The sequence below is a fragment of the Zootermopsis nevadensis genome, unplaced genomic scaffold, assembly GCF_977971745.1.
Source record: "Zootermopsis nevadensis isolate Lab colony 2312 unplaced genomic scaffold, Znev_1.0 Znev_ptg000013l, whole genome shotgun sequence".
Lineage (NCBI taxonomy): Eukaryota > Metazoa > Arthropoda > Insecta > Blattodea > Termopsidae > Zootermopsis > Zootermopsis nevadensis.
Window position 1 is genome coordinate 14,641,546 of NW_028259145.1, and position 12,596 is coordinate 14,654,141.

General features: G+C 39.8%; 1 protein-coding gene across 8 annotated transcripts in view; it reads left to right on the plus strand.

Annotated features, from left to right (window-relative positions):
• LOC110836884 (uncharacterized) overlaps positions 1 to 12,596 on the plus strand; it is a 75,695-nt gene that overhangs the window by 56,323 nt on the left and 6,776 nt on the right. For all 8 annotated transcript variants that reach the window (XM_087348886.1, XM_022078574.2, XM_022078575.2 and 5 more), the window contains one exon: positions 10,306 to 11,730. In XM_087348886.1, the coding sequence (XP_087205012.1) occupies positions 10,306 to 11,730 (1,425 nt within the window). The remainder of the gene's footprint in view (positions 1 to 10,305; positions 11,731 to 12,596) is intronic.

Sequence of the window (12,596 nt, forward strand, 5' to 3'; positions counted from 1 at the left end):
TTAAGCAATATGCATAAGAAGAGCATACATGGTAATGTTGAAGATTTCTGTTTTCTGGGTTGTTGCGCCGTGTAGTATGGTAGATGTTTACCAACGTTTCGGAGGTCATACTGCCTCCGTCATCAGGGCGATCTTCATACTCACAGCTGTGAAAACCTCAAATCTTAAACAGTAATGTTGTTCCTAAGTACACTTCCATATATTATTAAAACAGAAATCCATAATAAATTTGACCCAGTAACTTCTGCAAATCGAACTTCATACTCCTGCAAACTCAATGGAATGTCACGTCTAATTTTTCACCACCCACGATTAATTCATTAATTGTAACTAAGCAATACGCATTACCGTCACGTTTGCCTATCAGATTCCATCTAGGTTTGTGTTATGTACGTATATGAAGTACAGACTGTGTAAGGTAGGCAATTATTTTCCTGTCTATCGAATCTCCTTAGCTGGTTTATTTGCTCTGAGTTTCTAAAAGAAAGGTTAAGGTCAACACCACATTGTGTTCATTTCTTTCTTTGATGAATTATCATTTCTGTATTCTGTTATTCACTAACACCAGAATTAGTTCACTACGGGACGATTTGGAAGACCTAGATGTAAATGGAAGAAATGATACTAAAGAATTTAAGTATGCTGGTGTTAATTGGTTTAATCCAGCTCATAATACGATGCAGTTCTGGGCTCATCTGAACACGGTAGCAAACATTTGGATACCATGAAAGTCCGGATGTTAATCTTGTGAATAATTGTACATTTAATTTCAGCCCAGCAACTGCTCTATAAAATCGAATTCTTGTGTTTTAAAAGACTTATTAATCATTAGAACATACTCAGGCTGTTCACGTACGGAATTAATACGGATATTACAAACCTAACCTGAAGAAAGCCATGATGGGGTTCCATGACCAGAAGGAATTTTACATTGAAGAATCAGTGAATCCCGGTGATATAAATTTAATTAAGAGTTTTGTGAAAATGGAAAGCAAGTTACAAGGGAATTCAGACGGGCAGTGACTTCCTTCAAGAAAATCCGAAATACACTTAATTTGTCTCAGGTACATAAGAATTAGCTTGATTTTCCTGAATAGAAGTGCATGGGCCTATACGTAAGTAGTTTTCCTTCTTGCACATGCATGAAACGCAGAACACACCTAGTCTTTGTTGCGTCACAGTTTGTCAGGATGCTGCGTGACATACCAATGTATGTGGGCTTTTCACTAAGCGCGCATCTCGTCACCTTTAATAACGTTTTTTTTTATTCATTGGCGTTGCGCCATTTCGAGTTACATCACGATCAGATTGTTATGATTTGTTCTTTGGCCTGCTTGTTTGTGTTGGAAGAGTGGTTCTAGCGGCGTGTCTCTTGGGTCCCTTTGACTGCGTTGTTTACCTGTACAAAAACAAGAGGGCAGCGTGTGTAATATGTGGAAACCAACTGCTGCATACTCGTTTTATTATGGAACTGTAAAGGGGCGACAGCACAGAACAGCATCCGTGACTAACGAAACTGCGATCTAACTGTTAGTTCGTGCAGGTTTCAACGATCGGCGTTCTTCCGGAAAACGGTGCGTAAATCGAGCACTGTTTGGCCATAAATTCAATGTTGAAGTCGGGATTTATTTTTTCAATAGATAACTGTGGATTTTTTTTTGTGTAAGTGAAATAACCCTTCAGTAAGATGTAAACGTAATCATAAATTAGGTATTATACAGTGAAGATTTCTGTCTTCTGAGTTGTTGCGCTATGTGGTCTGGTCGATGTTTACCAACGTTTCAGAGGTCATCAGGGCGACAACCCAGAAGACAGAAATCTTCATACTCACCGCTGTGAAAACCTCAAATCATACATATTATAGAGTGAGTTTATATTAACAGTGAAATTAAATGAGTAAATTTAATTCTGGGAAATGCTTGCTTTTACTCATACCAAATTCTTATATTTTCCATCTCGTTTGTAGATTTGGAACACTTTCTAAAGGCGTACTTTCAGCCTTATATCGGAGGCGCAGGCGAGTGGTTAGTAATCTTTCTTTGTATTCGGTAAATTTAGGTGGGCTCAAATATAGGCCCAGGGACTGAGTGAGTTTTTTGTGAGTTTCCTCAGCTCCTCCAAGAAATCACCCGGATAGTACTTAAAACTTCGGCCGCGACCGCTTCCTTTCGCATCCTTTCCAACTCATTAGACCTAATGCTACCATTCGACAACGCTATGTACTCTGTGCTCTTTAGAGTTTCTTTAAATAAACCACAAATAAATCAATAAAATTACGCCACACTATCTTTTCGGCTGAAATATGTGACATACAGACTACCATAGCGATTAGCGTATTAACCAAGTAGTCGTAAAAGTTCCAAGGGTGCTGACTTCACCACGGAGGATTCTCCATGTTTAGTCGGTTGACTGATATTTGCCAACCCAGTCACTCACGCGCTCAGACTCATTACGGGCAGTGATAAAGTTTTACGTATTACTAGTTTTAAGCTTCGGCCGTTGTAACCTATTGAAGGAGTCACTTGTGCCTGTTGGATAGGAGACTGTTGGCCTCGGAGACGATCTGGACGCAGCGGTGACCAGGAAGAATTCTTTACTCCTGTTGTAATAAATTGTGTTGTCTGTGCGTAACTTCAAGCGTAGGCGAAACAGTGCTTTTACCTGTAGAACCTCAGTGACCGCCGTGATTAGTAGACAGGGAGGAGTGCTCATTATTTTGCCATTTCCACTGAGACGCTGAGGAAATACCATCCACCCGTAACCCGTCCTCGTATGGAACTTATTTCCTGCAGTGTGTAGACAGGGAATGGCTCGCTGAACAGTCCCCTCAACAGTGTTTTGGAAGGCGGGGACCACTGGAATGGCTACCACGATCCCCTGACCTCACACGTATCGACTTTCACTTGTGGGGACCATCTGAAAGCCAAAGCGTTTTCTGTGGACACCTGCAATATCGAGCATCTTCAAGAACGAATTGTCACCGCATCCACATACCACACATTGTAAGATTTGATGTTTTCACGATTTATGTCTTCTGGGTTGTTGCGCTGTGTAGTCTGGTCGACGTTTACCAACGTTTCAGAGGTCATACTGCCTCCATCATCAGGGCGATGAGTATGAAGATTTCTGTCTTCTGGGTTGTTGCGCTGTGTAGTCTGGTCGACGTTTACCAACGTTTCAGAGGTCATACTGCCTCCGTCATCGCCCTGATGACGGAGGCAGTATGACCTCTGAAACGTTGGTTAACATCGACCAGACTACACAGCGCAACAACCCAGAAGACAGAAATCTTCATACCACACATTGTTCACGTCGTTCTCATGGACTGCAAGTTTTCTTCGGCGTGAGTGGTTCACTTACCAGGCATATTTTGTTAGTTGCGTGGTGTTGCTTGTGGTACTAGACGTGTGGAACACTCTGTAGTCAGTCACGGCTTATGTAACTGCCTCATTGCATTAAAGCATGGGAAGAGACTTAGTTTCAGTTGCCTTCTTCTACGGATCCTTTTTTTTTCTTCTTCTTACTTTTCCGCTTCGGGAAATCCGTGCGATGGTGTAAGATTTGTTATTCGTTGTGTAAAGGTCTCAGAAAAAATTGCTTTATGGCTGGAGTAATTATTCTTATTTGATTAGTACCATGGGGAATTAGTTTTATCTCTTTAGTTTGCGGCATTTATGGTGGGCCGCTCAGTAGCCAGAGGAGTGATTTTCATACTTGCGTAACTCTTCACATTCTTGCGAAATCAACGCGACACTGTAATAAAAGGAGAGTGATCATTGAGAAGTGTACAGTAAACTTTCTTCCCGTTCCGTCTGCAATTCGTTACAACACATTAACTTTCCTCAACTTATTGCTATGAAACGGTGTTAAATAACGTAGGGTATTGACACAGTGTCCTGAAGCAAATTATCATTTCGCGTCATTTAATGCTTATTCATATCCATACGCATTAAAAGTGACAGAAAAACGAAACAGGTGTTAATATTTTTTGTATATTTCAGGATACGTGAAAATTGCTTTCGAGCAGAGTCCATATTGAGAAGCTGATGGTCAGCTGGTCAATAAATGCCTCGCAGTTTATGAAAAGCAAGGGTTTAAAGCTTTTAAAACAAATATCTCACTGAGGTTATATTGCTTGTCTGAAACGGGAGCTTTGTGTTGTGGGTCCAAAAGGCGAACGTGAAAGAGTTACGTGTTGTTTCTCAGGCGTTACTGGCGTAAACTAGTTATGATTTAATGCAATGAAGCCCTGAAGATGGAGACAGTATGTTTCTCCAAACAAGTGGTGTCTACCTGCGTGTCTGCATGGCGTTAGAACCCAGAACATCTTCGCGCTGCAAGCTCAGTTCTGCATTTCTGTACTAACATTTCAGAGTCCGTAAATAGGAGACAAAGCCAACAGAACAATTATTTTGTAACTGATTAAAGTGTCGTTAACTAACAAAAAGGTAATTATCTCAATTCATGTAGCAGAATCCTTTTCGTCATGCTGTAAGATGCTTTACAAATCAAGAAATGTTTTTGCATTTTATGGGACTGGAAGGTTCATTACTGTATTCACAAAACCCGACAACTGAACCCTCTCCTGATTCAACTTAATCCAGCTCACTTTCACGTCTTATTTATTTAAGAACCATTTAATATAATCTCGCCTTTTTGTAGGGCCTGCAATTTGTATATTCCTTTCAGGCTTTGCTTTTCATGACTAATATTTCTATTCACTTCTCATGTCCGCCATGCATGCTACATGCCCCACCCAGTTTATTCTTTATTTGAGTGTCCTAATAATTTTTGTGACGAGTGTAGATGTGTAACTTCTCATTCTATAATTTATTACATTTTTGCAGTTACATCATCAATCCTTCTCAGGTCCAAAAATTCTTGGCAATTCGTAATCAGTTGCCTTCAATCTTGTTCGTCTCTTAGGGTGAGAGGTCAAGGTTCAGACAACGGGTAAAATTGTCTTTAGACCCATATATGTATTTTAATCTTTAGGCTTTGAGGTAGAAGATGGGAAAACTATACAGCACGCATCATTCTCTTAAATTAATCCACTCTTAACTCTTTTGTGAATGTAATTTTGGTTTGTTGCTTTCAAAAAATGTTCTGAGTATTATTAGCTGCTATTATATTCCCATTTTTTTCCAGCATCGTTGTAATGATACACGTGTGTGTGTGTGTGTGTGTGTGTGTGTGTGTATTTCTGGAACTGAAACCCTGTAAGGTAGTAAATTAACAGCCACAATTTGTCGGGATCTGTTTCATCTACGAGACTAGAATAGAACCGCTATCTTATCTGTACTGCTTTTGGGAAAGTAAGTACACACAGACCTTTAGTCTACATTATAACTCATGGTGAAATTTTAATTTATAATGCACGTCAGCTTGCATTACGTTTACCTGCTTACAGCTGCGATTGGACGTGACAGAGTCGACCAGCCCTTATATCTAGACGCAAGATATTTCCTTCAGAGCAACCGAAAATGTTTGCAAACTCTCAATATTTAATTGCATAAATTCAGAAATATTCATAAGGCTGTATGAAGATGGCATCTGTGGGGTTCACCACAATTAATTAACGAAAACATATACCAGTCTCATATAATTCGGACACAGATTCTGATACGAAAAATTCTGCACCCGCAGACAAACGCACGTACACACCATTCTTTCGTTAGGTGTTTACAGTTTCTTCGTCTGTGACTTCATAGCTGTAAGGCCGTAGCATGTTTCGTAGTGCAAAAGCGATCTGTCTCGTACGCTTACCACTATTTCGTTTGGTGTGGTGCGACAGTACATTAACAGAGCACTGACTAGTGAGAATACGCATTTATCATAAGAACTGAGCAACTTAGTTGTTTTGGTAGAGTATTAAGAAAAACCCGGACGAACAACAGGTTTGTTCTTTACTCGTTTCTGGCCAACAGGAATATAGTATACAAATGATTATAATAAAGTCCCTGTATCATTATTTATAATTTATTTTAGAAAATCAGGACTTAGAATTAGTTTCTTTAGACCTATAAACATTAAAATGTGTATTTCGTATAATATACCTACCGTGTTATGCTTTTTATGCATAACCTTTCAAATTTCAAAAGATAAACAAATTTTAGGAAATTGCGTGATTTGGACATTATATTATTCTGTCTGAAAATTGTAATCTTGTCTTAACGAGGTACTTGGGCGACAGTTTTGGAAACAATAGACTGTACATGAAGAGGTAAAACGAGATGGAAACAATTCCAGGTATTTTGTGCACCAGTGCGTTAGAAGTCGTAAGGAGCGACGGGAAATAATGTAGCGGAAGTGGTCACTGTGTGGTTGATATAATGAAGGATATAATAAAACGTTGGAAGTTCCATATTAGCAGTTTGAATGCATTTCGTGTTGCTGCTGTACTTGTTACCTACTTTCCTTACTCGCTATAACAAAGTACGAAATATAAAGTAATTAAAATATTTAAACACAATTCCACAATGATAAAGTTAAATGGGGTCTGCAGGGCAAGTAGCGCGCACGAAATAAGACATGCATATAAATTTTAGTTGGAAAGTGCGAAGGGAAGAAACAGACCATTTGAGAAAAAATATTAAAATTGGTCTCAAAAGTGGTACGTGAGAGTGTGAAATGGATTCTTCTGCTACAGGTATAGTAAAATGGCAGGTTACTGTAAACATGGCAATTAATCTTCAGGCTCATAACACGTGATAATTCAGTGACTAAGCAACTGTTAGCTTTTGAAGAAGAACTCTATTCTCTGTGTAATGCATTCAGAAAAAAAAATAAGGGCAGCAGAAAATAACTTTTTCTTTTAAAAACTGATTGAAGTTATCTGTGACATAACCTCTGACTACTTGCTAATAGCAACATCGCTGAATTGTTCGTCTGTTACTTTACTGGTATTAGCACATCCTGGTACCTGCGCGGATTTCTCTTGTATTAAACCTGTCCAACACTAGGATCGTCGGTTAGAATCCGTGTTGTAGCATGGATGTGTTTCCGATTTTTCTGTATGGTCTTCTTCTTGTAGCTTTACGAATGGGTTATTCGAACTAAAACCATAGCCCTGAGTGTTGTGTAGACCATAAGATATTGTTTTGTGTGTTCGCCGCTCTTCAACACGTATCACTTCAAGCTTCTCGCATTTTGAACTATAGATATCAACTCAGTTTATTCTTTTTTTCACGCAACCAACCGTTGCATTTTTATGTGTCTTTCTGTAACGAAGCAAATTTCGGTGTTCTTACCCTCCATACAATGAATTCCGACGCTAGCTCTATAGAGCAGAGTCCTTCCTAAGAACCTAATGGTCGCCCAACTGGTCAAATAATTCCTCGCTTTTTATGGAACCCGAATGTTCATTGCTTTGTACACAAGAAGCCGCCACTGAGTCTGCCTCATATCCTCTTTCCTTAAGATTAGTAGGATTTGAGGTTTTCGACCACTTTAGATTTGTCTGGATGCTCCTGTTGGATGTGGGCTGGTGCTTCTTGCCTCTGGTCTTGACTGCATCAACCAGGGCCAAGACATTCAACTAGAGGACACCACAATCCTGTTCACCAAATCCCGATACATGGACCGGATGATCCAAGGAGGCCATCGAGATAGAACTTTATCCGAACATCTACAGGGAGGATGGCCTTTTCCTGAGCCGGTCATGGAAGCCCCTCGTCCACTCTCTCAAAGGACCTAGGAAGCCTCCGATACAGCATTTCCAGTTCCGCCCTGGACACTAGACCACTACACTCTTTTCAGTCCTTATTTGCACTCGCCTTGTTCCTCCTTACTACGTCCACCCACTTCCTGTATGTCCAGTGATCCACCTGTCGGACCCCGAGTTTAATGCCATTTATTTTATGGGCCTACGCGTTAATTACAGATGTCCTGCTTGTCAAGAAACTGTTAAGCGAGCAGGAAAATATGGAACAACTTCGAATATAATGAGGCGGGTAAATTTAAAAAATTTTGAGACCCATTTTTGTAGGTATTCGTCATGAATCCTACATATGTAACGAAAGCCATAGACCTATACCTTCTTATTTTGTAAATTTTCAAAATTATGTACTTGAAATCATTAATAAAATTTGTGAAAAAACCATATGATTCTTTTACGGAACCCGAAAGTTCATTATCGTTTTCATACGAGTCGCCTTATGCTTGTCCGAACACACCATTTTAATATTATCGTACCTTCTATGTGATTAAGTCCTTTATTATATAATTTTTTCCGTTCTCGAAATTTCCAGATATTCTCTTTGCTACCTTGTTATCAAAGATCATGTGAAAAAACACGATGTATTAATAATTGTGTCTTCCACTTACATCACACACAGCTGTGCAACGTATTAAATTATTTTAATTTATATATCCATTTCCGGGTCATTCATTATATAACTTTTTGCCTCAACGTTCTCGTTTCGTAACATTATAATTCTACGTGTTTTAGCGTGATTATCCCCAAAGCATAGGGGATATCTTATCGAACCTCTCCCCCTCCCTACTCCATCTCAGTTTCCATGTTCCTGCCTTTAGTCATGCTATCCCACTTCTCGTATTTCTTACACAACAGCATTACCTGCTTACAGCAATAAGAATGCAAGAATTTAAGACTGGAAGTCTATATTAGGAAAGTGCGCATTCCACACTTAACTCGTCTTTTCTCGTTTTAGTGGTACCCAAGACATTAAATTACAATACTTCCTTTCCTCACTATAATTCTGAAGGCCTACGGAGCTATTAACTTAAAAATATGTAAGAAATTTTAAAACTGTACTCAGTTTTAGAATATATTTACTGCAGATGTATGTATCAACGCTCATAAATAGCAGTATGTAGATGCATCTCTTCATTGCATTTAGTCACACTTATATGTCTATATATATCACATGACGAAGAGTTAAGAGGTATTCAGTTTTGAGGCACGACACACCCACGGACGAAAGGCTTTTAGGAAAGAGCTCTTCTCACCTTGAAGGCTGCATGTGCTGCAAAAATATAACTCGTTTTGCTGCAAATGTTATTGACTGCCCACCCGCCCGCAGAAAATGGACAGTATTCCGTGAGCAATATAGCTTAGTTATATATACGTATACTTAGTTACACCATCAATGATACCAAAACTCTTTAGTAATTTACACAGCAGTGCTAAATAACAAACGTCCGGATCAGTACTAGTGACTCTCTGTGGAAACGTTTAATACGCTAAAAAATTGCTGTGGACGGATATTTCCTATTAGGGTTTAGATGCAAGAAACTGCTTACATAATATATATCTGTACAAATTCTAACAGAATTTATTTCTGACAGGCGGACGCTAGCTGGCGAGGTCATCATCTTGTGAGTTTGATCATTTGCATGTAAACTTCCTGAGTCCGTTGAATGTCGTATACTCATTATTTATACAAACGTCATTTATAAACAGAGACGTATAGATAAATGGAACATCGGAGACAGAAGTTAAAGCTTTCGTAACTCGGGGAATCTGATAATGAAAATTATTCCTTCCACATAAATTAAATGAACTTAACTTCCAATACACGGTAAAATTGAGAAACTGGTGCTATTTCTTTCAGTCGTTGTAGTCAAAGAGAGTTAACCATTCCTTAATTAACCATGCTTTTACCCTGTAGGGTTAAAAGTAAAAAGAGAGGTAGGTGCCTCTGCCTTTAGCAGTGGGCCACATAGGAGGGTGTACGTGAATCCCCCACACATTTTTTTTTACTTTCGGCAGTGTGGAGGTTAGTAGTCAGCTTTTAGGTCAGACTACATTATCTGCTGCGGAAGTGCCCCGGTGCCCGATTGATAGTTTGAGGTGTGGGCACAATAGCCTCTATGGAAATGGTTCCAAACGGAAATATCCTTACCCATATCGAACTCCAGCTGTCCGTCCCATAGCAAAACACTTGCCAAGTAGGGTGTTGTCGTAATTTTTTGTGTTCTATATTTTAAATTAAAAATTGGGCGATATTTTATAGTAAGAAATAGGTGTTACGAGCATTCATTAAACTATTTAAATGTTAACATTGAGGGACATATGGATAAATAAGAAAGGAATGCATACAGGTTTTGTTGAAACTATTTACATACCCAACGCAGTCTGCTGTACCTAGATTGTTTTGTTCACTCAGCTAGTCTTGTTAAATTAAAATTTGTGATATAAATAAACGTATTTTGGAATCTGGTTTAAATTTGTAATTTCTGCAAGTAGGTCTAACGGTTCTGTGAGCAGAGGGTTTATAAAAAACGTGATTTAAACAAACTGTATTTGTAATTGCTAACAGGAGCACAATTGTCTGTTTGCAGGTGAGGGTTGTGTGGAAAAGCCGCTGTCTACTCTGTGGAAGAACTACACGGGCAGCTCGAAGCCGGACGTGCAGATGAAGGTGACCGTGACGCAGTCGGGCCTCAAGGCCGTAACGAAAGAACACGGCCTGACCGAGTACTGGAGTCACCGCATCACGTACTGCGCAGCCCCGTCCTCCTTCCCACGAATATTCTGCTGGGTGTACCGCCACGAGGGACGGAAACTCAAACAAGAACTTCGATGCCATGCTGTGTTGTGCTCCAAAGAGGCTGTAGCTAGACGTATGGCGTCTCAACTAAAAGCCAAACTAGCACAGTCACTGTCGGAGTTCAAACGTGACAAGGTCTGCCGGCAGAATGCTCGATTGTCTCTTGCAAATTCTGTTTATGAGAACCCTTCCTTACCGCGGAGGAAGATTCTTCTGTCAACCGGTTCTCATAACTACAGACCTCCACTTGAAAGATCAAAATCAGCTCCGAAACTCATGGTCATCGAGGAGAGTCTCGAAGAAGGAGAAGAAGAATGCACAGATATACAGAGAGACCGTGTTAGTAGATTGCACAAAGACGCCAGTGTTCTGAATAGGCTGGAAGAAGTGTCTGGCGAAGATACGTATCAGGATCATCAGAAGGAAGCTGAGGAATTAGCTCAGACATACCACGACAAGGATGAAACGGAGCAATGTGACAGTCCGAGATCTTTAGGGACTTTGAGGTTACAAAGGGTCAGGAATGAAGTTCATAAAGAGAGGAATGTTATTTCACTAGATAAATGCAGAAGTGTGGCTAGTGTTATATCGAGTGATGAAGAGTTGGGCCATTTAGGAACAAATGGGTCGTTAGTGTATAGGTTTGATAAGGGTCGAGGAAACATACTTGATAGGCAAACAGCTACAAGTTGTGGTGTGAAAGCATTCAGAGGATCGGAAGGCGAAATGAAGAGGAAAGTGTGTTGGAATTTAGAAACTAGGAGTGACGGTGAAGACTCTGACAGCTGGATTAGAAATGTCCGCAATCATCACACGGAGAGATTATTGGTGATCGGGTCCTGTATTAAAGATGGCAATGCCCGGCGGTGTATCCCTACATCAGGAGGAATGAGTGAAGATGATCAAGTTCAGAACAATCAGAGGGAGTGTGAGAGTGACGAAGGGTCAACCAGTTTACAAAGTATTTCTAGCAGTGCAAGTTCCAGTTCTGACAACTCGTCTCGCATCGCTTCAGATCTTAGACCTCTTGCCCCCTACGAGTATGAGGACGCAGACATCCGTACTCCTCAAGACGAGGTGGAGGTTGATCTGCACCCTACGGGTGGACTTCTCAACAGAAGACAACATGTTGCTGTTGACCTGGATCGACTCTCGGCTCAACTCAAGCGATCTGCGACTTTCCCTCCACCCTCAGCACTTGGTTGTGCCAATGGCGGTAAGAATCAGGAAAACGTGTACGTTCATAACCCTGAAGCTGACCTCTTGGTGTTAAAACAGTCTATTAGATGGTTTTAGTTTCAGTTTTGATGTGTTTTTATGATGGTGGACCAGATTGTGACAGGCTTGGCACAGTGTTTTTTTCTTGTATAATTACATTTTATAATGAAAGAGAAGTCACGGGGTAATTCGGAAAGTAATATCAATAAGGAGACTGACATGGTCATTATGTTTGCTTTCACTGCACATTCTTATACCCCAGAAACTTAATGTCGGTATTATTTTCGTTTTAAAAACACTATTACTGGTTTGTATAAACTTTTAACATGAAGAAGAGAATGAGTATCATTGAAGTTTTTTTCATTCCACCATTATGTTATCACATTTCCTTTCGTTCTGTAGGCTTGCTATATTACAGATATGTTTTAGTTCCATGGAACTGTCCTTAGTATTTGTTCAGTTATCTGGTCAGTTACACGTTCCTATGTATCTTTCTAAACAATTAATAATTGGTAGAGATTTAACTTACCCTTCCCTGACACACAAGTGCAGAATTAATTAACACTTTAACAATAGAGTTGGAGTATCGAAATAAGTTCACTGGCAACAACTGGTGTGATACCAAGATTTTTGTGAATTGTATACAATACAGTGTTTCAGGTATGAAAACACAAAATTAAATAATATTTTTACCGTAGGCATTGCCTGTACACACTGAAGGCTGACCTATTTCTATGCTCTAATCCATCCCAGCTACAAAAATACATAGTAATGTTGGAGTGCACAGGATAATCAAGTTGTAAGATTTGAGGTTTTCACAGCGGTGAGTATGAAGATTTCTGTCTTCTGGGTTGTTGCGCTGTG